The 27,517-nt window shown below is 36.6% G+C and overlaps 1 protein-coding gene across 1 annotated transcript; it reads right to left on the bottom strand.

Moving 5' to 3' along the window:
* Positions 1-659: 659 nt before the first annotated feature.
* LOC127835844 (NKAP-like protein) lies at positions 660-26,512 on the bottom strand. Its single transcript, XM_052362272.1, has 5 exons — positions 26,491-26,512; positions 25,348-25,482; positions 19,482-19,596; positions 17,352-17,501; positions 660-1,211 (listed from the first exon to the last, which is right to left on the bottom strand). The coding sequence occupies exons 1-5, from the start codon at positions 26,510-26,512 to the stop codon at positions 1,043-1,045; spliced, it is 591 nt and encodes a 196-aa protein (XP_052218232.1). The 3' UTR covers positions 660-1,042.
* Positions 26,513-27,517: the final 1,005 nt, after the last annotated feature.

The following is a 27,517-nucleotide window of genomic DNA, read 5'->3' as shown; positions in this document are numbered from 1 at the left end:
AAACACCAATAAATAACAACTTGAGTCACACAGGTTTACCAATAAAATTTGCACTATGGATAATTAGTACTTTTTTCTGTTCAATACTTTATTACATAACACACTTCTTCAATTATACAGAAATTTAAATCACCACTAGATGAGAAGTCCATTCACATAGGTTAAGTGATGAAACCTTTAACAGACAGATATTGTGTTGATTCAGGGATTTGAAGAAACAACACTAACACTTTCACATGCAATTATTGTACCCCTTACTGTTATAAGGGCTTACTTGCCCTTCCAATGTTATGCCCCACCCAGATAAAATATATGCTGCCCCCCCACCCCTCACCCTTTTTTGATGTCCAAATAACACACATTTAATTCCCCTTTTGAACACCCTTCCTGTTTTTATCGCATAATGAGAATTTCACCGAATTCATTCATTACAGGATTACTTGATATTAATATCAAATTATATTAATAAATAATAAATATAAACCTGATGGCATTATGCTGAAAGGATGATTGAACATAAGTACATAAGTGGAAAGAGCATATTTACACCAAAGAAGTCACCCTGCCAATTTAAGCTCCCCTCACTGCCTTTTTTTGTCTAGCTAAATCCCTTCTTTAAAGCATTCAAAACGTTCACAAGCTCAATCTTGAGTCACAACTCCACAATTCCACATTTATTACTTATTTCTGAACCTCAATACTTCATCATATACCCTCCTATAGGTAACTTGAATGCATACAAACAGTCGAACAGCTCAATCCTGAGTCATGAATTCCACAATTCCACGGAGCCTCGCTTTTGGAAAACGGGATTAAACGCATATCCGCATCATGAAGTCTGCACTGGCTTATCAGGGACAATACTTTCCTCCTAAACTGCATAATTGAAAAGATTATAGACTTCCATAAAACAAAAATTACCATAGAAATGGAAAGTGTTGTCTCTGATTAGCCTGTGTGGACTGCACAGGCTTATCTGGGACGACACTTTACGCACATGCATACAGCCCGTTTCCTCAGAGAAGGCTCTCATGTCTAACACTCATTTGCGAGCGTCCATTTTCTTGCGGACCATCTCCCTCAGTTGGGAGAGGATCTTGGTCTCGCGTTTCGTGCGTTCCTCGTGGTTGAAGTTTGCCAGGGCCTGCTTTTCGTCCGCGCTGTAGATCTGATTTTCCTTGCGCAGACGCACAGCTTCCATTCGACGATGCCTGAAGAGAGAAAATATGGGTAGTGTTAATGGTAGAACCTTCAGAAGAGACAAAATATGGGTAGTCTTAATGGAAGAATCTTCTGAAGAGTCAAAATATGGGTTGTTTTAATGGTAGAAATTTCTTAAGAGTTAAAATATGGGTAGTTTTAATGGTAGAAACTTCTGAAGAGTCAGAATATGGGTTGTTTTAATGGTAGAAACTTCTAGAGAGTCAAAACATGGGTAGTTTTACTGGTAGAAACTTCTGAAGAGACAAATTAAGGGTAGTTTTCATGGTAGAAACTTCTGGAGACAAATTGTGCCTCATTCTGGAAAAACTGGGCTAAATGCACCTTCATAAAGTATCATCCCACATAAGCCTATGTGGTCCACACAGGCTTATCAGAGACAACACTAGCTGCTTTATGGAATTTTCCATTAAAAGAAAGTCTCTTCTAATGAAAATCCATTTTAGGCGGAAAGTGTCGTCCCTAAATAGCATGTGAGGACTGCACAGGCTTATCTGGGACAAAAACTTACATGCATTAAGAGGCTTCAAAAATCTCAAATTTATCCACATATTTAAAAACAAATCATAGTGTCACACTGTCTGAGGTAAATATATTTCTAAACAACATACATTTTGGCTTTTTATTAAGATTTCACAGTGCCACCATAGAATTGGTGAGTCATTCAGTTAAAAGCCTTTATAATGTATGCCTGAACTTGTGTGAATTACAATTGTGTTTACACACATTGTGGTAAAATTCTGAACTGAAAGACAGTTGTTAACACATGGTTTAGTAAGAAGGTCTGTAGAACCTTTTTTGTGTTTTAGTAACATTTTTTGAACTTACAATAATGTGCTTAACTGTTTTTTATAATATAATACAAATTACTTCACTTTGTAAAGAAATGTTGTAAAGCATGAGAAATCAAAACTGTATAATTAAGTTTGTGTGGTCTTTAAATCGTAGCATGCAAAGCTTATCAATAAATCAAACAAAAGCTAATTATGTTTTGGGAAACCTGATATACCATAAGATTTTCACTTTCAGTTTTGAAGCATTAATGCCATTAAATAATTATCATAGTAAATTAAACTGGTGAATAAATAAGATTTGTGAATTAATATTGATATTGTGGACTTAAATTAATTCAAAAATTGATTATAGTGACCGGGTATCTCAAGACAGGGATTAAGAACGTTGAGATGAAACTGTGCAAAGCAAACTGGAGACAAATATAAGGTATGAGCAACTATTACCGTATTTGTCTGAAGAACTACATAACTTACATCCATGACATAAAATGCAATACAAATACAATAACAAGGGATATTTAAAAGACTGATGATACAACACAGTGAAACAATGTAACAGAATATCAAATACGGTACAATGCTCCAATGGGCATGTTATCAAATAAGTTATCGCAGCTAACTTCCAAACCCACCAAAAATCATAGATTCTTATATTTTAACGATTGTTTCCAAGTCTCTAAACATAGCGCAACAACATAATGGGATCAGGTACTTCAAACAATGCAGCCCAGGTTGCTAGGCAATCAAGCATGCCACTGACCCAAGGCAGCAAGAAGAAACGTAAACCCAAACGACAATTATTGAAGCGAGATAAATATGGAGACGTGTTTTACTACGACAAGGATCGAGACTGATTTTACTATCTAGACACTAACAGTGCAAAGTACTTCAAAAATAAAAATGGATTTCCACTCCATCTAGATGAGAACGATCAGCCATACATGATGGACGTTAATGGGGAAAAGGTTTATTTGGATGAGAATGGAGAACCAGTCAACTTAAACTCGGAACAGCTTCCATCTCAAGCTGAGCTGAACCAAGAAAGGAGAAGTTTGAAGAATGACGAGAATGTACCATCATCTGCTAGGGGAGTACGAGTGTCAGAAAAAAATCTGACTGATGAACTATATTCCTCTCTGAGTTATTGTATCCATTCGGGAGAAAGAGGCAGAAATAGTGAAGAACAGGTATGAACTGCAAAAGCTACAGAAAAAATTGTAAGTGACACCTATTTTAAAATGCCGTCCTGAAAAAATAAATTTTGACAAAAAAGTTACAATTCATGGCATCTTTATCCACATTTCTAAACCTGAAACTTCTGATACTTTTAATATATGATTTTGTTTAAGTATTGTGTCATTTTTTACATTAAATCCTAGAATAAAATTGTGTCTTGTTCTGAGAAAACTGGGCATAATGCATGTGCGTAAAGTGTCGTCCCAGATTAGACTGTGCAGTCCGCACAGGCTAATCAGGGACAACACTTTCCGCTTTAACTAGATTTTCGGTAAAAAAAGGGACTTCCTTTAAACGGAAAATACCATTCAAAGACCTTTCTTACTTAAGACTCAAGTTTTAAAGACTTCATCTTCAATGCTTCGATACTGATGAGCAGCAAACATCATAAAATCTGAACAGACTTTGAGTTACTTGCAGGCTATTCTGGTTCTATGCTGTTTGCACATAACAATTTTCACTTTGACTCTGAGAGGGAAGGGTTAATAAAATGTCATAAGAGTGTATTCTTATTCAGAACATTGGTCAGGCTACAACCCCACCTGACCCAAGAAGTCCTGATTCTGCAATTCCTACCACATCAAGTGCATCTGTACGATTCCGGCCCTCAAATCAAACACTGCCATTGTTTGAAGGAGAAGTGTTAGGTCGCGGACGGATTCCGTCCGTGGAAATCATTGATCATCGTAACAGACCAGACACGCCCACTAGTATTGACAGTAGTGAACTGTTTGAAGGCACTATATCACCATACTCGAGCTTGTCGTATGTGAGCAAAGATTATAACATGTTTGGATTTCTAAATTATTGTTGCATTTTAAAATATCTATCTTTAATTTCATTATGAATTATATAAAAAAATTGCATAACGTTTTTAGTGTTTGCTATTTTATCTAAATTGTTAAATACATGTAAACTCAATGTATTTTCATGTTGTCGACATAAAATAGCAAAGCAAAACATAAACTGACTCCACTGACACACAAATTTTGTGATCATCAAAAGAGCATTGAAAGTCTAAAAGAAAATAAACTATAGAAAAGCAAGTAAATTATGAATGTATTGTATCTATAACAACTTTAATATCAGTACCTTAAACATGAATTTATAACAGGAAACTTAATTGTTCCATGCTAGGTGGACAATAATTTAAATTAATTAACAGACGTATAGCTAACAGGATAAAAAGGGAATCCCATGAACATGAATAAACTTAGAACATCTTGTTATTGCGCAATGTCTAAGAATGATGGAACTGTCATTTAACCCTTAACCACTTAGATACGCATGTTGATGCATTTGAAGTTCCTAATTAAGTTAAATTTAATCAAAAACCTCTCTTACTAGATTCAAGTTTTTACGGCTTCATGTCCAACCCTTAGATACTGCATGATGAGCAGCAAACAGCATAAAACCTGAACAGACTTCGAGTTACTAAGTACTATTTAGTAAAAAAAAGTCTTAAATTTAATTTGATTTTCTAAAAACGTGTCGAAATGGGTATCTGACTGGTAAATGGTTCAATAATGACAATATCATCATTTCCAGAGAAGCCCTGGTAACACCAACGTACCTAAAGGATGAGACAGACTTGATAGAGACACAGCTGACTGCACAAACTGAGGCAGAAAACAAGATTTTTAAGAAACAGCTGAAAATAGCACAAGAAAAATCAGCGCTCCCAAGGGCAAAGAACTTCCAGAAATTAGGAATGTTTCCAGTCAAAATCCAGGAGGATGTTTCTGACTGTGCAATAAGTGGGGAAGCGTTTCTGCCTAATGGTCAGCTTGTGCTTGCAGACCGCAAGAATCAAAGACTCAAATTGTTTGACCAAGAGCTAGAGTTTGTCAACTCCATCTCCCCCGGTATCAGCCCACTGAAGATAGCCAGCTGGAAAAATGACTACCTAGTGCATGTGGTGTTCAAAAATGCTATCTGCAACGGGATAAAAGTGTACCAAGTTGAAAACATCAAATTCACTCACAAGAACACCATGACCACGCCATGGCCAATTGGCGCAATTGGAAGGAGCAATGCTGGAATCGCTGTAATGCAATTCAAAGAAGATGCATGGCAAATTAATTTGCTAGATTTGAAAGGCAAGATTTTACAAGAAAATGATCTGAAAAAAGAGAGCTTCACCCTGTCGCAACCGGAATGCCTTTTCATCACCCAGGAATTAAACTTTGTTATCTCAGATAGGGGCCACAACTCTGTTTTATGTCTCAATATACATGGGGATGAACTCTTCAACTACAAACATCTTCGAAGGCCATTGGGGGTCTGCAGAGATGCAAAAGATTCGCTGTTCATTTCAGGCGCAGGCCTTGTGCATCACATTTCAAAATCAGGGGAGAGAATCTGGCCTCTGATTACAAGGGAGACAATTGGGTTCATTGCGGTCAATATTTCTTATGACCCTGTTGATGGATTACTGGTGCTCAGTGGACTGAACGATTCCGACGCTGCTTTTGCTATTCTTGAAACCTGACTGTGTAGCAAAGGAAGATCTTTTTTTTGTGGTGGTGTTTTTTTTTTTAAATTGTACAATAAATCTTACTGGTAAACTATAACCTTGAACAAAATAAGGCACATTAAATAGCTTGATTTATACAAGCTGCATTATACTAGTGTCATTAAGTCATCTTTAAACTCATAGAGATAAATTTTGCAGAGTCATGTTACTTTTGTATTCTTAATTACTGTAACTTCTGATGTGTTTATGAGTGGAGTTTAAACTCACACTGGGAATGAAGTACACATAAATTGTAACAGCAAACCATGGCTGTACACCACTCAGATAATTGTTTCTGAAAATGTGTAAATCCATTATTTTAACATTTAATTTGAACAAGAGCTGTCACCATAGGATGGCATATGCCCCCTATAAACGCTTTGATAGAAGTTATAGCATTTTTCGAAACCTAAACGCAGATTTCGAAACCTAAACGCGGACCCTAAGTTCAAGGTCAAGGTCACAGGGGTCAAAATTTGTGTGCGTGTAGAAAGGCCTTGTCCATATAAATATGCATACCAACTATGAAGGTTATTTCTCAAGGGACATAGAAGTTATGAGCATTTTTCGAAACCTAAACGCAAATTTCGAAACCGAAACGCGGACCTTAAGTTCAAGGTCAAGGTCACAGGGGTAAAAAATTGTGAGCGTATGGATAGGCATAGTCCATATACACATGCATACCAAATATGAAGGTTATTTCCAAGGGATATAGAAGTTATGAGCATTTTTTTGAAACCTAAACGCAAAGTGTGAGGGAAAGACGGACAGACGGACGGACAGACAGACGGACAGTCCGATCATTGTATGCCCCTATACAAAATATGTTTGTTTCTTAAATTCATTTGGAATACTTCTATCACTTTCCACTTAAACAGAATCTGTCCTCACACCTATATAACATATTATCTTGTAATATCTATTTTCAGAATTATTATTGCGTAATTCCTTTTTGAAATCAGACAAAAAGTATTTAAAGATGGTCCAACTTGTTAATAAGGTCTCTTGAGATACTAAATAAAATGTCAAGTTGAACTTATCTATTTCTCAAAGCGGCTATGCTTTGTTAGCTTCAAACAAAAAGAAAGTGAAATATAATATTTCCTTGATTGGTATACATGTACCAAAACAACACAATCAAACTTTTGTCAATTCAATAGGCCTGAAACTGTTTGAAAACCCGATCAAGATAGCACAGTTTACAATTACAATTTAACTTGCTAGATGAATTTGATAATAAACTTATTATGAAGCTATTATTTAAAAGAAAATAGTGTTGTTAAACTTTTCACAATACATAACATTAATAAAGCCTCTTTTTATTTTGGCATTTTTACTTGAGCATTTTGCACAGAGTTTTAGGGGGATGTAATTCTTGCATGCATAGCTGTGAAAAAAAAGGTAAGTTGGAAAGAAATTCGTTCAATTGTTTTCAGTCTAACAGAACGATGTTTCAGTTTGTTCTGTTGATATACACAATTAAACCATTTCAGTTAAAATGTATTTGTTTAAAAGGTGATCATACTAATGTTGCTTTATTTTAGTTTATTTGTTTACTTTATTGCAATTTGTATGTGTTAAAAACCACATACCAAAAAGCATGTAAACCCTTTCCCACTTAAAGGGAATGTCAACCACGAATGACTAACAAAAAAAAGTTCTAAAATACCGTTTTTTTTACAATGATTAGTTTATTTTGATTAAAATATCACGACTGGTTTATTACATTACTTGAAAAAAGTTAATAATTACAGTATATTCGGTAATACAAGTTCGGGATGTAAAATCGAAAGTACATCACGAAAATAGGTGACATAACGATATACACACTATAAATAACGCAAGTATATTTTATATATAAAATATATACAATTCACTATGCATGCACAATTTGCATTCCTGGGTTTACCACGTGACGATGATGATCAATCTACTGGCGTTATTTATAGTTAACTGGTAGTTACCTGGTAGACATACCCAGTAACATTTATTACCAAATATACTGAAAATATGAAAACTTAATTTTTTTTCAAGTAATGTAATATACCAGTCATGATATTTTAATCAATATAAACTAATAATTGTAACAAAATACAGTATTTTACAACTTTTCTTTTCTTCGTCGTGGTGGTTGACAGTCCCTTTAAGATGAGTATTTTCAAGCATTTGTATTCCCTTAGAAAGTTATATTTAATTTAAGACCTTCTTACTAGATTCAATTTTTAAGGCTTCATCTCCAAACCTTAGATACTGATGAGCAGCAAACAGCATAAAACCTGAACAGACTGCGAGTCACTCGCAGGCTGTTCTGGTTTTATGCAGTTTGTACATAGCCATGTTTACTTTGCTTCTAAGTTGGAAAGAGTTAAGTGATGGTTTTCTTTTAGTACTACTTTCAATAAATTTATGCAATGACACAAAATTTGTATTAGATCTGAATGTTGAAATTACAAAATCTGTTACTACAAAGTCTGAGATATTTCAAATTATACTTATGGTTGCCATTGTTTTTGTTCTTTATTTAGGTAAATTGAATTTGCTTAATTCGAGCATTTTTAATGTAAATTATTAGTTTAACAAAGCATTACAGTTTGCCTATTGTTAATACCAAGTTGCAGTCTTAAATGTGACCCAATCATTTCAAACCTTCTCTAAAATCAACAGCATGATTGTTAAAAGTAGCAGTGAATCAAAAGTTTAACAAGTAGCAATAATCAATTGTTAATGAGTTTGTCTGTAATAATTACAACGGCATATTAAAGCTTGTTTCTATTAACTGTTTCATTGAATCATACTAATATTAGAAAATTTACACTGGATCGTGGATCAAAACTGCATTACATCAACTCATTGACAATTGTAGCCATGCCTAACGGTTTGAAAATGAGTCACTGAGCAACAAACTGGCAGCATGGGGGGCTGTAGTTCAAAGAAGCCAGAAACCGTCCGATGGACAGTGGCTGATGAAGGGCCAGCTAAACAAAAAATTGTCAACTAGGAATGGCTCCCAAAGGTCATAACAAAGAAGGCGCGTCACGCTAACCCTTTCAGAGAGTTTGGTGTTAAAATCCTAGATGATGAAAATGAATGTAACATCACTCGTGCTGCGTTCCTTTCCAACGGGGACATATTTATCGTGGACAAGACTAATAAGAAACTAAAACTGTTCGATAAGAAAAGTGGACAATTCAAGATGAGCGCTCAGGTTCCATCAAACCCGGAAGGCGCATGCAGCATACCCAATGCGCCAAACGTGTATGTGACCTTTTCAGCATCGAGAAGAATCCGAAGAGTTGGTGTCACCGTTAATGACATTCAACGGGTAGACACCATTCAGACTGTCAACAGATGCACAGCAATTAGCAGCAACAAATTTGGCGGACTTGCCTTTGCCGTGAATACAGTGGGAAACCAATGGCAGATACACCTAATGAACTCTGCCGGTGACCTTCAGAAGAGAATCCACGGGGAAATGATGTTCCTCAATCCAGAACACATAGCGATAACAGACGAACTAAACTTGGTTGTATCGGACAAGGGTAACAACACAGTGTTTCATATAACACCCGAAGGCTATGTGTGATTTTCGCGTACAAAGACCTCAAGAGCCCCAAGACGTGTTTGTAGACAGAAAGGGCTACATCTACGTGGCTTGTCCGGACCGGATTCACCAACTCAACGAGCAGGGAGAGAAAGTGCAGAACATGCTTTCCAAAGCAGACATTGGGTTCTCGCCACAAACAATGGCGTACCGGGAGAAAGACGAGATGCTCCTTATAGCAGGAAGGTCGGATAAGGTCAAGCTGTACACAATCAGTTTAAACAGAAAATAAGCTACCCATGAATTTGTATAATATTCATAAAGATGATTGTATGTACTTTTATGTACTATATACAATCAGTTGCAACATAAAATGCACTACCCCCACCAAACCCCAATCTAATAACCAGAACTTTCAACTTCTTGGGGGAAAAAAGGTTAAACACTGTGACATTATTTTTCTATTTATTTATAACATGTCATGGTCTATGTTATTTGTTTCTGTAAGGTACAAAATCAATTAAGAGGCAGACAGAAGTTTTTGACAAGGAACCACTTGTTTGATGCCGCTTGCAATATACTAATCTAATCATCAGGATTTTCAACTTTCTTTAAAACGTGTATTTACTTATTTTTTGACAATTGTATCCAAATAACTGTTCATCATCTATTGTTTTAAATTGTGTGTATATATAATCAATTATGAAACAGAAAATCAATGTTATTTGTGTTCTTTTGTTCAGAATATATTTATTAAACATCATACTGATAAATTTTAACGCATGTCGTTTTTACAAATGTCATTCATTGTTTTGTTATCATTATTTATTTACAAATGTATGCTATTTATAATTCAGATGAAGAGTGCTTGTTTATTTTTCTTATTTTATGTATCTATTTTGTATGTTTTGTTCACTTTTTTTAAATTTTATGATTTCCCATTGTGATGGGAAAATTATTCAAATATTCGAATATTCAAAAACTGGCTGAATATTAGAATCTGAAATTCTGACTCAAATATTGTATATATGTTAGAAAATAATTGTTATTATGCATAAGAACTTTAGTAGCTAGGTAAAAGAAGGAAGATCACTGTAGTGTTTTAGTAAATGATCTGATAAAGCTGTCATCATTGATGTTATTAATCGGTATAGTGGATTGTATCATTTGGTATCTTTTGTAGCTAGGTTGTCATTTGTGTCCCCCTGCCATGCAGTTTGAACCTGTCTTTCATAAAATTCCCTGGCAGTTACATGGATGTTATATCAACATGGTATCCTTACAGCGAGCAGCTTAGTTTGAACCTATTTTTTTAGCTCAATTGCATCACAAGCCTCTGGCTTATTTGACAGGCTGTAGAGTCCATTTTCTGAGCCTTGAATCAGTACTTGGTGTCTTTGGGAGAGATCTAAAGAACGCTCCCACAGTGGGGATAGAACCTGTGACCACAGCGAAAAACGGCAAGCAGATTGTCAAAATGGTCTATTGATCACACTTATCTGCATTCTCTAGCTTATTGTTCCCTACCGGTGAAACCGGAGGGGACTTATGGTTTGCGCTCCGTGTGTCAGTCTGTCAGTCTGTCTGTCAGTCCGTCACAATTTTCTGGATCCTGAGATAACTTTTAAAGTTCTTCATATTTTTTCATGAAACTTAAAAGATGGATAGATGGCAATATGGAGAGTATGCACATCATTTCATTTTGTTCCTATGTCAAGAATTCTGGTTGCTATGGCAACAAATAATTATTTTTTTTTACTGACAATGGAAGAGTTTCACCGGTAGGGGACCATATTGCTTGGCAATCTCTTGTTTATACATAAACTAGATCATATGTTCCACTTTCCATTTTACGAGGTTTCTTAAAGGGATCTTTTCACGTCATGTTAAATTGGAACAAGAGATGTGTTTGTCAGAAACACAATGCCCCATATTGCGCCGTTTTGATACATGTTTTTTTTACCTTTGACCTTGAAGGATGACCTTGACCTTTCACCACTCAAAATGTGTAGCTCAATGAGATACATGCATGCCAAATATCAAGTGGACACAATTGTCACAAAACCAGGTTTTCAATTATAAAAAAAGTCTGATAAAGGGAGACAATTCAAAATGTGCATTGTTACCCCCATTGTTTCAAATTAAATTTATTTTTACTTGTGGCGACCTTGATTTCAATTTGAAAAAAAAAGTGTGATAAAGGTTGACAACTCAAAATGAGCATTGTTACTGATTATTCATCATAGTTACCCCCCTTGTTTCAAAATCAATCTATTTTCAGTCCTGGAGACCTTGACCTTGGAGAAATCGATGTTATTCTTTTGCGCGACACACTGTCCAATGATGGTGAACAAATATGCAAAATGATTTTAAATCTGACAATGAATGACTTATTTATGGTCCAGACAAGCTCATTTATGGCCAATTTTGACCTTTGAACTTAAAGTGTGACCATGCCCATGGATATATCGACATAATGCTTTCGCGCAACACACCATCCAATGATGGTGAACAAATGTGCCAAATGATTTTAAAATCTGACAATGAACGACAAAGTTATGGCCCGGACAAGCTTGTTTCGCCTGCCCGCCAGCCCGCCCGCATTCGCAAATCTAATAACCAGTTTTTTCCTTCGGAAAACCTAATTAAAACAAGAAATGTGTTTGTCAGAAACACTATGTCCCCTTCTGCGCCGCTTTGATTTAGTTTTTTTTTCTTTGACCATGATGGATGACCTTGACCTTTTAACACTCAAAATGTGCAGCTCCATTAGCTCCATGCCAAATATGAAGTTGCTATCTTCAATATAGCAAAAGTTTTTGCAAAATGTTAAAGTTGGCGCAAACAAACCAACAGATAGAGCAACAGACAGGGCAAAAACAATATGTCCCCCACTATAGTGGTGGGGGACATAAAAAAGCACTAATATGTTGTAATTTAAATGTAACAGTATTTTCGGAACAGATGATATATTTAATCTGCATCATTCGCGCTATTGATACAAAAATTGTGTTGTTTTGCTTTATGTGGCTTTTATGCAAAAGTAAAGATCTCATAGTTTTATGCGTTACAAAGTTTTTATTCTGCTTTTCATGCTTAACATGCGGATGATGTGACGTTGTTCTGTGCTTAAATATCATTTGAGAGCTTTTTTGCAGAAAAGTTGATTTGAACAAACATTACAAAGTACACATGCAGTTCAATTTGCATATTAATAACATAATAACAAAGTGTCCCCGTAAAGTTGCAAATGTCAATATCCCGTTTTGTCTTTAAAAAATATGGCATGTATTTACTATTTACAAACTTTATTAACCGAAAATAAAAATTATTATTTTAAAGATAACTAATAAAAACAAAAATACTGTTTTGCCATAAAGTTGATATATCCCACTTCTTCAAAGATAGAAGATACATTTTTTGTAATTTGTGTGATGACACAGAACACCACTTTTTTTGGACATTTAAAAGTTTGGACATTTGGATCAAGGAGCTTAAAAGTAAATGTATAAATATGAAATACATTGAATAAGGATGAACGAATATTAAAATATCATTTCCTGATTTGTATCCATCCCAAATTTCCATACTTACAAAATTAAATATAAATAGACCTGATTTTACTTTTGCTTCATAATATCAATATTTTATATCTTTAATAAATGTTTAGAATTCTCGTAACATTTTGTATTTACATGATACAATTCTAAAGAACATATATTTAATACTGGTTGCTAATGTCTAAATTATTAAATATTGCTGGATGTAACTTTACCCCAATCTATGTCTTCACATATTGCAGGATGTAACTTTACCTCAATCTATTTCTTCACATATTGTTGGATGTAAATTTACCCCAATCTGTTTTTTCACATATTGCTGGATGTAACTTGACCCTTATCTGTTTTTTACATATTGCTGGATGTAACTTTACCCCAATCTTCAGTGAAAAAAGCATACATTTACAACCCAAAAGTAACAATGTCTGGTTGCTGTCCTGTTAAGTGACCACCCTACTCAAAAACATGAGTATTGAATGATCTATATACTAAGAACTAATCACTCTTCTGGTAAAAATGGGCTAAATGCATGTGTGTAAAGTTTTGTCCTAGATTATCCTGATCAGTCTGAACAGGCTTATCAGGGACGACACATTTTGCCTAAACTGGAGTTGCGCTATGAAAAGACTTCCTTTAACCGTTAGATACGTATTTTGACCCATTTTCAGTCCCTTACAAAGTTAAATTTTTTTTAAATACCTTTCAAGTTTCAAAGGCTTCATTTTCAACCCTAAGTTAGTGATAGGCAGCAAACAACATAAAACCTGAACAGACTGCAAGTTACTCGCAGGCTGTTCATGTTTTATGCTGGTTGCAAAAGCCAATTTCACTTTGCTTCTTATGGGAAAAAGCGTTAAATGAAAAATGCAATGAAAGCAGAAAGTGTCGTCCCTGACTAGCTTGTGCATTTTTCTTATCTGGGATGCCACATTACGAACATTCATTAAGCCTTGTTTTCCCGACACGAAGCTCGAGTACATCAATTAATACGCAATTAACAATGCAACACATATCCCTCACTGACAAAGCGAACCTTCTACAGGGTTCTACAGACACTTTGTCATATTAAGTCAGACATTAATTCAATCTTGTCAGCTGCATATGCTTGTTACTTATAACTAGTTCAAATATATTGTCAAGCATTTGTGTATGACATGGTTCTAATGTTTGTCAGAAATTGTAATGTTAAGCCTAATTTTTGCTAATATGAGGGGCGTTTTGGGAAAACTGGGCGTAAGTCATGTGTGTAAAGTGTTGTCCCTGACTGGCCTGTGTTGTTGCACAGGCTAATCAGGGATGACATTTTCCCCGTTGATGGTATTTTTATGGTAAAATCTATTTATATCAGTTCTCAGCTTATATCCGGTTAAGGTGCAAAGTGGTGTCCCTGTTTAGTCTGTGCAAACTGCAAAGGCTGTTCTGGGACGAGTATTTATGCCCATGCATTAAACCCTGTTTTCCCATAATGAGGCTAATACTTCAGAGGTAATAGCAGATGGTTGCATAAACCAATCAATTTACTTTAAATGCAAAGCAAAAATGGAAGGAATTTATTTTTTATCATCTGGTAAATAATTGTGATCATTGTTAAACTTATTCATGAAAGTGCACAGTTAGAGACAATAGTTCTTCTATTATCTCCAATGGCAGATAAACTCAATTATTTGGAATGCTTGGTTTTAATTCCTGTTTCTCATGGTGATGCTGTTGTTTATTTTGTCATATTAACCGTAACTGCACTAAGTGTGGTATCTTAATTTTCAGACACACAAAAAATCAACATTTAAGTTTCCCAAAAACTGTAATTATTGTATATCAGTTTCAGTCTGCTTCAATAAAATATTATAGTACAAAAACATGACATCAAAGCACAGTGTAACAAGTTTTAGATAAATGTGCACCATGTAGTGAATAAAGAAAAAACATAAAAGGCAAGAAAAAACTACTTTATGAGCCTTGTCATAGGACAATTCAGGGGCGTAGTTAATGGGGAGGCAGGGAAGGCGGCTGCCTCACCAATATTTTGGCTAGTCGTTATATAAATAAAACGTAAAATCCCCTTAAATCGCCGCCCCAAAACCAGTATTTTTGTAATCACACGCCGTCAGTACAAAAGCCATGTGTCCCCTCTCCGTCTGCTCCGACGTTGCCAATAGTGATGTGTCAATATCCCTTGATAGTTGTCATAAACCAGGGTCCCGGGTAAATGTCATTGCGTTAATTGTTTTATTGTTCTTTTCCCTAATTGCATTGTCGGTTTTTGATTAAGGACAGGCTTTTCTTTTAATGTTAATTGATCGCTTTAATTCAAAGGTAACTGCCACCTAAAACAATTTTTAGTAAATATACGCGTGAAAAACATTAAATATTTGATTGAAAATATTTTTGTTCTCTAAGTATAACAGTTATTATTTGAATAGAAATCATGGAAACAATATCATAATGTAATTTTCAAAATGAGTATTCCTAATCAGCCTCGAAATTTCGCTTTTCCTAAGCGTATATTCGGGAAGACACAGCCAAAACACCATTCATTCCAATCTAGTTGGTTTGATTCGTTCCCATGGCTTCAGTACGATGAGGTATGTATATTAGTATTAAATTTTAATTTGTGACCGTTCTTACCTTTTATGAACCTAACGTCGATCTAAATACAAATGAAATTTAGTAAAAAAAACATTCAAATAATACTTGAATTGTTGCTTAATAACTTTTTTTTATTATTATCATTAATATTTAACACAAACTTTATTACATTAACAATGTTATTCGTTTCAGAGCCGGGACCATGCGTTCTGCCATCTCTGCATGGCCGCCAAGAAGATGGGCAAGATTGGCAACACGAAGGTGGATGGCAGCTTCTTCAGGGACGGCTTCTCCAACTGGAAACAGGGTCCCGCGAAGTTCCGGAAGCACGACGGCAGCGATTGCCCCAAGGAGGCGGTCGAGCGATTGGCGACGCTTCCCGCCACTACGCGTGACGTGGGAGAGATGCTGTCAGCGGGGCACGCTAAGGAGAAGGCCGAGAACCGGAAGCAGCTGCTGCAAATCCTACGCAGCATACGGTTCCTCGCACACCAGGGCATCGCGCTACGTGGGCATGACGACAATGAGGGAAACTTCATGCACCTGCTACAACACCACTGGGAGACGGACAGCTCTCTCCTCGCCTGGCTGGAACGGAAGCGGGACAAGCTCTTCAGATGGGTCAGGCAGTTGCTTCAATGACGGTGGAAACATTGACCAGCAAGCGCTCAGACGATGCCTTCGACAAGTTTTGGACTGACATAAACAGCCAGCTCGATGACGTCGACGTAGGACAGCCAGTGGTTCCCAGGCGACGCAAGGTGCCGAAACGCTATGACGTTGGGACCAGGGCCTACTAGTTTCCAGCCACAGCACGTGATCGGTACCGCCAGGTTTTCTTCAAAGCATTCGATTTGGTGATCGCGTGTATCAAGGACAGATTCGATCAGCCAGGCTACAAGACATACAGATCCCTCCAAGACCTTCTGGTGTGCTGCGCCCGTGGTGGTGACTACGCCACTCATCTGCAGAGCTTTTTGGACTTCTACAGGGACGCCTTCAACGAGGAGGCGCTCACCACTCAGGTGGAGACGTACCAGGTCGCCGTACGGGACAAGGAGGTCAAGACCATCACGGACATTGTCACGTTCTTCCGCGACTTGCCTCCTGAAACTCGCCTCTTTTTATCGGAGGTGATGCGCGTCCTCCGTCACGTCCTGGTAATGCCCGCCACCAACGCCACCAGGGAGAGGTCCTTCTCCGCCCTGAGACGCCTGAAGACGTACCTCCGGATGTCTACGACACAGGAGAGACTAACCCACCTCATGACGCTTCACGTGCACAGGTGTGCTACCGACGCAATGGACTAGTTATATGTTGCCAATGAGTTCGTCAGTGGGAATGACTCGCGGTTAACTATCTTCGGGAAGTTTTCATAGAATATGACACTACTACACTTGGCATTAACATTACGCGAACAGTGCATGATAAATTGTGTCTTCAATCAACAAATAGTTTGGCGTGGATATTGTTCTTGGGACTTTAAAACATGAATTATGCCGTAAGTTTTGTTTATTTAACTTAATTTAATAATATTTATTCATCCCGGTTCACTATTTTAATGGTGCTCGAAATTTAGATATATTCTTTACTAATCATATCATATTGGATTGGTTGTTGTGTATTTTCATGTGGTTATTTATTACAGTTTTCCCGTCATTAAAATACATAAACATTTACTTTATTTTATGTTTTAATGAGCACAAGATGAGCACATGAAAGTTCCCCCAAAACGCAATTGTAAAATTGTAAATTTTTTCTGAACCACAGTAGAGGACAGCCCTCTCAATGTTTGGAGGTTATCTACCCCGCTGCAATTGGGCTTAATGTATTTTCGCAAAGTGGACTCTCCCATCCTTCTAAATTGGATCAATTTATTTCCAAAATATCTTCCATACCTGCTACCGCTCATCACGAAACCCTGGTCCTCGTATTGCGTAATCTCGTCAGGCGTGAGACCGATCTCTCCTCTGCGGGGGATACGTTTGCCTTCTGCAATGTAGGCCGCCATTGCCGCACCTTCACCTGGCAACAGCGCATGGCCGAAACTGCAACAGATCCATGCGTGGATGGTGACAGACAGTACGTAAACATTATTCCAATCAAGTATGGCAAGTCATCACAGATCACAAAGATATTGTCAAGTCAAGTATTAGTCAATTTACTAATTGAAACACATTCATTTCACACCAACTATTGTCTCCATAAATGCTTTGTATCACAAGTAATATAAAAAACTTTGTGAAACATTTTGCTCAATGTATGTATTTCTAGGAATATGTAATAGGCAAAATACACATGCTTTATCTACAACAATCATAGTCTTCAAAAATGCTATGTACCATTATATAGTAAAACATTGTGAAACAAACATACTAATTGGGTATATTTTTGACATATTATGTATTATGTTATATGCTAGGTGTATTATGTTTATGAAGGAAATAAAAATGGAATTAAAAAAAAATGTATACAGTAGCAATAGGTTCATTATGGTCTAGGCATATTTGTTAGACTATTTTGGGAATATGTAATTATACCTGTGTATTGTGATATTTAGCGTCAATTTACTTTTAATTGTGAAAATGTAAGTTTTATGCCATTTGAAAAGTTAATGCTGGATTAAAAAAAATATATATATACTAACTTAAATAAATATACATGGCTATGAAAAAAAAGAAAGTATTTGTCAATTATCAAGTACAGGTGAAAGGATTTAAGGTTACCAACAATTTGCATGTCAATTGTTCAGTTCACCACACACAAGAGGTCAAAGGTTATCATGCTGTTCAATTCAATGTCTCAGTGCAGGACAAGCAAGAGATCAAAGTCAACGATTTTCACGTCAAATGTTCAATACAGAACAGACACAAGGTCAAATATCACCAGAATCTACAATCAATTTTTCGGCGTAAGCTGTATTAAGCCAGCTTTTCACCCTGACTTGACCTTTGTAAGTGTCCAATAATACTCAAATAAAATTTCCCGCGGCTAGGTACGAATGAATACACTTCATTTATTCCATTGGCTGATTTGAGTATAACACCAGAACATTGGAAACATATCCGCGTCTTTGTAACACTGTTTTACTGCATGAAACAATTTTATCTCTAATGAAAAGGCTCAATAGATAGAACAGTTTTACAATCAATTTTCGACATAAATACAGTTTGTGCGTTCACCTTTTATTTTCAGAGAATTACCAGCGCAAAAGCGTTTATACTAAAGGCTATGTTGTCATATTTAGTACTTACTTGCATTGCATTTCAACCCGCGAGGTTTCGGGTCATTTCGCGGCCATTTGTGTAAGTCAGAGTTTATATACAGTTCATCACCGGAGTTCGCAGAAGGGGTTGCGATCATTGTGTTACACCGGTCTTACTGACAATAACGTAGTGACTGTAATGCATTGCATTCCAATCCGCAAGGTATCAAGGTCAGTTTGCGGTCAGTTGCAGAAATCTTTATATAAACGCCGTCTCGTAAACTTTGTGCACTTGAAGTCTGTTTTGATCAGAAAGATACTAAATAAAGATATTCGGCGATATTATTGTGGTATGTCAATCATCGATTTTTAATATGGTTTCAACATTTGCATAATAAGGACCAATTTTGATAAAATTAATTAGAAATATTTATCCATTTAGACCAGTTTATTAAGCATGAGCACAATAATTCGCTATACTATAATTATGCAATTAAATAAGATTCGAGTATTGCCGGCTGACCTATATGCACTCGTTTATTTTCATGTTTCTTGTGTTTTTCTATTCTGTAAATATAGATATCTGAGTAATAATATCGCATAAAGCAAAATAAGCCACGAAATCTGGCGCAACACCCCGTAATTGATTTGCTTATGATGTAGCTAAGAACTGCGCAGAAAAAAAGGCATCCGCTACTTTTTATCTCATAGAGATAACTTTTGATCGTTCATAAACATCGACCACAATCAACGCCGTATATCTTTTTTAAAGATATTTCTTGTTAAGTTTAGGACAACAATGAGGAGGTCCAAGGCCACCTACTCTTTCTGTGTCAATCCAGGTGCAGTAGAAACGAAAGGCTTCGGACCAAACTCATCTTCCGCGTCGTCATCAGAGTTCGCTGCCATCTGCTGTGTTGCGACTTCGGGTTCGGGTTCTACAAATAGACGTGTTCAATGAGCACACATGCCCCAATTCTGTCCAAAAGATGTCCAGGTAAAAGCAACATCAGTGAATATTGACAAGTCAGAAGTAAATATTATTGTTATTGTGTTTTGGTATCCAGAAATTGAAAAAAATGAAAGCTATGATGATGGTAGATTATATGTTAAAATCTAGTTAAAAAAAATATTCGTCCAAATAAAGGTGGACGAATTGACAGGACAATCTCTATAATAATAGCTGGTACATTAATATGCTGAGGCATAAACACATGATAATAGTACGATTATTTTCTTAAATTATTACTAACTTAAAATACGATCATTTCATTATATACAAAAAGTTACCAAATGTATATAAATTTTAATGGCCGAGTGTGCAAAATAAAGGTACAAATAAAAACAGAAAAAACAAGGAATGTGTTCGTCAGAAACACAATGCTCCCTATTGCGCCGCTTTGAACAATTTTTTGTTTGACCTTTGACCTTGAAGGATGACCTTGACCTTGAACTTCCACCACTCAAAATGTGCAGCTTCATGAGAACGCCGCTTTGATTTTTTTTTACCTTTGACCTTGAAGGATGACCTTGACCTTGAAGGATGACCTTGACCTTGAACTTCCACCACTCAAAATGAGCAGCTTCATGATAACGCCGCTTTGATTATTTTGTTACCTTTGATCTTGAAGGATGACCTTGACCTTGAAGGATGACCTTGACCTTGAACTTCCACCACTCAAAATGTGCAGCATCATGAAAACACCGCTTTGATTATTTTTTTTTTTTGACTTTTGACCTTGAAGGTTGACCTTGACCTTGATCTTTCACCACTCAAAATGTGCAGCATCATTAGATACACATGCACGCCAAATATCAAGTTGCTTTCTTTAATATTGAAAAAGTTATGGCCAATGTTAAAGTTTTCAGACGGACAGACGCCATATTTTTGACATTTGACCTTAAAGGATGACCTTGACCTTCACCTTTCACCACTCAAAATGTTCAGCTCCATGAGATACACATGCATGCCAAATATCAAGTTGCTATCTTCAATAGTGAAAAAATTATGGCCAATGTTAAAGTTTTTTTCGGACGGACTGACTGACATACTGACAGACAGTTCAACTGCTATATGCCACTCTACCGGGGGCATAACAATTGATCATTCAATATTTTATGTTCATTACCGAAATTATTTATATATCTAGTGGATTTTTACATGAAAAATGCACCTTTTTGAGGTTGTTTAAATCACAGTTTATTCATAAAATGTTCATTTTTTTAATGTTAAAAACTGGAACTACATTGAGCCAAGTTGCAACTGCTTTATGTGCGCCAGTATAAATATATGCATGAGTAAATCACAGGTGTTATTAGCACGTTAATATACTTAAACCAAACTTACATTTTTTTGTGAAAGTATTATATTGAAACCACCAGATTTAAGTTCTTTTAAAAAAAAACTAGCGAATGGAAAAAACAACTGACTTTTCAGGCTATAACAATTGCAGGAAATAATACAATCCAGGCTCTGGGGAAAATAGGACTTAATGCATGTGTGTAAAGTTGCTTCCGAGATCAGACTGTGAAATAGGACTTAATGCATGTGTGTAAAGTTGCTTCCGAGATTAGACTGTGCAGACTTAATGCATGTGTGTAAAGTTGCTTCCAAAAATAGACTGTGCAGACTTAATGCATGTGTGTAAAGTTGCTTCCAAGAATAGACTGTGCAGACTTAATGCATGTATGTAACGTTGCTTCCGAGATCAGACTGTGAAATAAGAATTAATGCATGTGTGTAAAGTTGCTTCCAAGATTAGACTGTGAAATAGGACTTAATGCATGTGTGTAAAGTTGCTTCCCAGATCAGACTGTGCAGACTTAATGCATGTGTGTAAAGTTGCTTCCGAGATCAGACTGTGAAATAGGACTTAATGCATGTGTGTAAAGTTGCTTCCAAGATTAGACTGCGCAGACTTAATGCATGTGTGTAAAGTTGCTTCCGAGATCAGACTGTATAACAGGACTTAATGCATGTGTGTATAGTTGCTTCCAAGATTAGACTGTGAAATAGGACTTAATACATGTGTGTAAAGTTGCTTCCGAGATCAGACTGTGCAGACTTAATTCATGTGTGTAAAGTTGCTTCCAAGATTAGACTGTGAAATAGGACTTAATGCATGTGTGTAAAGTTGCTTCCGAGATCAGACTGTGAAATAGGACTTAAGAAAGGTGTGTAAAGTTGCTTCCGAGATCAGACTGTGAAATAGGACTTAATGCATGTGTGTAAAGTTGCTTCCGAGATCAGACTGTGAAATAGGACTTAATGCATGTGTGTAAAGTTGCTTCCGAGATCAGACTATGCAATAGGACTTAATGCATGTGTGTAAAGTTGCTTCCGAAATCAGACTGTGCAGACTTAATTCATGTGTGTAAAGTTGCTTCCAAGATTAGACTGTGCAGACTTAATGCATGTGTGTAAAGTTGCTTCCAAGATTAGACTGTGCAGACTTAATGCATGTGTGTACAGTTGCTTCCGAGATCAGACTGTGAAATAGGATTTAATGCATGTGTGTAAAGTTGCTTCCGAGATTAGACTGTGAAATAGGACTTAATGCATGTGTGTAAAGTTGCTTCCGAGATTAGACTGTGAAATAGGACTTAATGCATGTGTGTAAAGTTGCTTCCGAGATCAGACTTTGAAATAGGACTATATGCATGTGTGTAAAGTTGTTTCCGAGATCAGACTGTGAAATAGGACTTAATGCATGTGTGTAAAGTTGCTTCCGAGATTAGACTGTGAAATAGGACTTAATGCATGTGTGTAAAGTTGCTTCCGAGATTAGACTGTGAAATAGGACTTAATGAATGTGTGTAAAGTTGCTTCTGAGATTAGACTGTGAAATAGGACTTAATGCATGTGTGTAAAGTTGCTTCCGAGATTAGACTGTGAAATAGGACTTAATGCATGTGTGTAAAGTTGCTTCCGAGATCAGACTGTGAAATAGGACTTAATGCATGTGTGTAAAGTTGCTTCCGAGATCAGACTGTGAAATAGGAATTTAATGCATGTGTGTAAAGTTGCTTTCGAGATCAGACTGTGGAATAGGACTTATAGCATGTGTGTAAAGTTGCTTCCGAGATCAGACTGTGCAGACTTAATGCATGTGTGTAAAGTTGCTTCCAAGATTAGACTGTGCAGACTTAATGCATGTGTGTAAAGTTGCTTCCGAGATCAGAGTGTGAAATAGGACTTAATGCATGTGTGTAATGTTGCTTCCGAGATCAGATTATGCAATAGGACTTAATGCATGTGTGTAAAGTTGCTTCCAAGATTAGACTGTGAAATAGAACTTAATGCATGTGTGTAAAGTTGCTTCCGAGATCAGACTGTGAAATAGGACTTAATACATGTGTGTAAAGTTGCTTCCGAGATTAGACTGTGAAATAGGACTTAATGCATGTGTGTAAAGTTGCTTCCGAGATCAGACTGTGAAATAGGACTTTAAGCATGTGTGTAAAGTTGCTTCCGAGATAAGACTGTGAAATATGACTTAATGCATGTGTGTAAAGTCGCTTCCGAGATCAGACTGTGAAATAGGACTTAATGCATGTGTGTAAAAATGCTTTCGAGATCAGACTGTGAAATAGGACTTAATGCATGTGTGTAAAGTTGCTTCCGAGATCAGACTGTGAAATAGGACTTAATGCATGTGTGTAAAGTTGCTTCCGAGATCAGACTGTAAAATAAGACTTAATGCATGTGTGTAAAGTTGCTTCCGAGATTAGACTGTGAAATAGGACTTAATGCATGTGTGTAAAGTTGCTTCCTAGATCAGACTGTGAAATAGGACTTAATGCATGTGTGTAAAGTTGCTTCCTAGATCAGACTGTATAATAGGACTTAATGCATGTGTGTATAGTTGCTTCCAAGATTAGACTGTGAAATAGGACTTAATACATGTGTGTAAAGTTGCTTCCCAGATCAGACTGTGCAAACTTAATTCATGTGTGTAAAGTTGCTTCCAAGATTAGACTGTGCATACTTAATGCATGTGTGTAAAGTTGCTTCCGAGATCAGACTGTGAAATAGGACTTAAGGAAGGTGTGTAAAGTTGCTTTCGAGATCAGACTGTGAAATAGGACTTAATGCATGTGTGTAAAGTTGCTTCCGAGATCAGACTGTGAAATAGGACGTAATGCATGTGTGTAAAGTTGCTTCCGAGATCAGACTATGCAATAGGACTTAATGCATGTGTGTAAAGTTGCTTCCGAAATCAGACTGTGCAATAGGACTTAATGCACGTGTGTTAAGTTGCTTCCGAGATCAGACTTTGAAATAGGACTAAATGCATGTGTGTAAAGTTGTTTCCGAGATCAGACTGTGAAATAGGACCTAATGCATGTGTATAAAGTTGCTTCCGAGATCAGACTGTGAAATAGGACTTAATGCACGTGTGTTAAGTTGCTTCCGTGATCAGACTTTGAAATAGGACTAAATGCATGTGTGTAAAGTTGTTTCCGAGATCAGACTGTGAAATAGGACTTAATGCATGTGTGTAAAGTTGCTTCCGAGATTAGACTGTGAAATAGGACTTAATGCATGTGTGTAAAGTTGCTTCCGAGATCAGACTGTGAAATAGGACTTAATGCATGTGTGTAAAGTTGCTTCCGAGATCAGACTGTGAAATAGGACTTAATGCATGTGTGTTAAGTTGCTTCCGAGATCAGACTGTGAAATAGGACTTAATGCATGTGTGTAAAGTTGCTTCCGAGATCAGACTGTGAAATAGGACTTAAGGCATGTGTGTAAAGTTGCTTCCGAGATCAGACTGTGAAATAGGACTTAATGCATGTGTCTAAAGTTGCTTCCAAGATCAGACTGTGCAGACTTAATGCATGTGTGTAAAGTTGCTTCCGAGATCAGACTGTGAAATAGGACTTAATGCATGTGTCTAAAATTGATTCCAAGATCGGACTGTGCAGACTTAATGCATGTGTGTAAAGTGGCTTCCAAGATTAGACTGTGCAGACTGAAAATAGGACTTAATGCATGTGTGTAAAATTGCTTCCAATATTATACTGTGCATACTTAATGCATAATGTGTAAAGTTGCTTCCAAGATTAGACTGTGCAGACTTAATGCATGTGTGTAAAGTTGCTTCCAAGATTAGACTGTGCAGACATGATGCATAATGTGTAAAGTTGCTTCTAAGATTAGACTGTGCAGACTTAATGCATGTGTGTAAATTTGCTTCCAAGATTAGACTGTGCAGACTTATTGCATAATGTGTAAAGTTGCTTCCAAGATTAGACTGTGCAGACTTAATGCATGTGTGTAAAGTTGCTTCCAAGATTAGACTGTGCAGACTTAATGCATGTGTGTAAAGTTGCTTCCAAGATTAGACTGTGCAGACTTAATGCATGCGTGTAAAGTTGCTTCCAAGATTAGACTGTGCAGACTTATTGCATAATGTGTAAAGTTGCTTCCAAGATTAGACTGTGCAGACTTAATGCATGTGTGTAAAGTTGCTTCCAAGATTAGACTGTGCAGACTTATTGCATAATGTGTAAAGTTGCTTCCAAGATTAGACTGTGCAGTCCACACAGGCTCATCAGGGACGACACTTTCAGCATTAATGGATTATTTTGTCTAAAGGACTGCAGACTGTAAAGGCTCATCACAGAGACTACACTTTACGCATTAAGCCCTATTTTCACAGAGGGTGGTCATATCAAGCCCTTACTTTTCACCACCTCCACCCACTGGTCTTCTTCGACCTCCAAATCTTTTCTCCCTGTGTCAGACTCCTCAATCTTCTTTTTTTGCTTTCGCTTTTTAGACTTGTGCTTGGACTTTTTTCTGTTTGATGAAAACAATTCTACAGTAAAATGATACTAGTGATGAACCAAAACATTTAACTTTTACTCAAAATGTAATGAAATGATCATGCATTATTTAATTTTCAATTGAGGGACACACTTCCGTATGCAAAGGCAAAATTAAGATGATACAATTTTAATAAAAAAATAAGAAGAACAGACTAGTGGGCCAGCTTATAAACATGTTAAATTTCTAAATCACACTAATCTATTTGCAGGTTCATATTTCACTCAAACAATTACGATTCCATATTTGCCAACAATAACAGATTGACAGTGTGACTGCTTTACGCTGCCTTAAAAAAAGGGTGGGAGGAGTCACAAACGCATCCTTTTTCTTCTTTTATGAATCTGTACTACACTTAACTATAATTGGTGATGTAACTTGCATAAATGTATAAACACAGTGTATTAATACCTCAGACAATACTGACCCCTTTTTGCTGTGCTTTTTGTGCTTCTTTTTCTTTGAAGACTTCTTTTTCTTTTTTCTTCGTTCTTCTATTAATTTAATTACCAAAAAGAATGACTGAATTAGGAAAGAATTAAAAAGCACAACAATTGATATCCACAATATCATGTATCTCATTAAAGAAATAAGCTTCACCCTGTGAAAACGGGGTTTAATGCATGTGTGTAAAGTGTTGTCCCAGATTAGCCTGTGCAGTCTGCACAGGCTTATCAGCATCAACACTTTCCACTTGATTTTTTCTAAGTAAAGACTTTCTTGAAACGAAAAATATCATAAAAGTGAAAGGTGTGGTCCCTGATTAGCCTGTGTGGAATGCACAGGCTAATCTCAGACGACACTGAACGCACATGCATTAAAACCCCATTTCACAGAGCACAGGCCAAATGTATGATTATTTGCTGTGTTTTTAAGAAACAATAGGTCCTGACAGGCCCAAAGTCGCTCACCTGAGTTTCAAAGGAACTGACCTGTTCTGTGCAGCCCAAGATGTCATTAGAACAAAATGTTCTTACCAACTTTCATGACTAGTGAACACCCTGGCAACAGACCAGGACCATTTTCATACACATACAAGATACAAATATACTGACAAAGTTTCATGAATATTCATAAGTCCATATAAGGAAAAATGCCCCGCCCACTCGTGGCCATGTTTTTCAAGCAACTTGAACCATTTTCGAACTTGTCTAAAATATCATTGGGACAAAACTTCTGACAAAGTTTCATGATGATCGTACAATAAATATGGCTTCTAGAGTGTTAACAAGTTTAAACTATAGCTATATAAGGAAAAATGCCACGCCCCCTTGGCGGCCATGTTTTTCCACCAACCGGAACCATTTGTGAACTCATCCAAGATTTCATTTGGACAAATCACCTGATTAAGTTTCATGATGATCGGACAATAATTGTGGCCTCTAGAGTGTTAACAAGGTTTTACTAAAGCATGATTTATAGCCATATTAGGAAATATGCCCCGCCCCCTGGTGGCCATATTTTTTTAGCAACCGAAACCATTTTCAAACTCATTTAAGATATCATTAGGACAAATCTTCTGATTAAGTTTTATGAAGATCGGAAAATAAATGTGGCCTCTAGAGTGTTAACAATGTTTTTACTATAGCCATATAAGAACAAATGCCCCGCCCCCTGGCGGCCATGTTTTTCAACCAACCGGCATCTTTTTTTTTAACTCATCCAAGATATTATTAGGATGAATCTTCTGACAAAGTTTCATGAAGATCGCCGATAAATGTGGCCTAGAGTGTTATCAAGATTTTACTATAGCCATGTATAGCCATATAAGGAAAAATGCCCCGCCCCTTGGCACCATGTTTTTCAAGCAAACGTAACCATTTTCGAACTCATACAAGATATCATTGAGACCAATTTTCTGACTAAATTTCAGAAAGATTTGACAATAAATGAGGCTTATAGAGTTAAGGTTTTACTATAGCCAAATACAGCCATATAAGGAAACATGTCCCGCCCCTTGGTAGCCATGTTTTCCAAGCAAACGTAACCATTTTCAAACTAATCTAAGATATCATACAGACCAATCT

This window comes from Dreissena polymorpha, chromosome 6, assembly GCF_020536995.1.
Source record: "Dreissena polymorpha isolate Duluth1 chromosome 6, UMN_Dpol_1.0, whole genome shotgun sequence".
NCBI classification, from domain to species: Eukaryota; Metazoa; Mollusca; class Bivalvia; order Myida; family Dreissenidae; genus Dreissena; species Dreissena polymorpha.
This window is presented reverse-complemented; position numbering and strand designations above follow the sequence as displayed.

Coding starts and splice junctions, on each gene's coding strand:
- LOC127835844 (XM_052362272.1), bottom strand. CDS start 26,512: ATGGTCCTGGTCTGTTGCCAGG. Junction 25,483..26,490: donor GGTCCTGGTCTGTTGCCAGG/GTGTTCACTAGT, acceptor ATTTTACTGTAG/AATTGTTTTCATCAAACAGA. Junction 19,597..25,347: donor GTGGGTGGAGGTGGTGAAAA/GTAAGGGCTTGA, acceptor GTCTATTTGTAG/AACCCGAACCCGAAGTCGCA.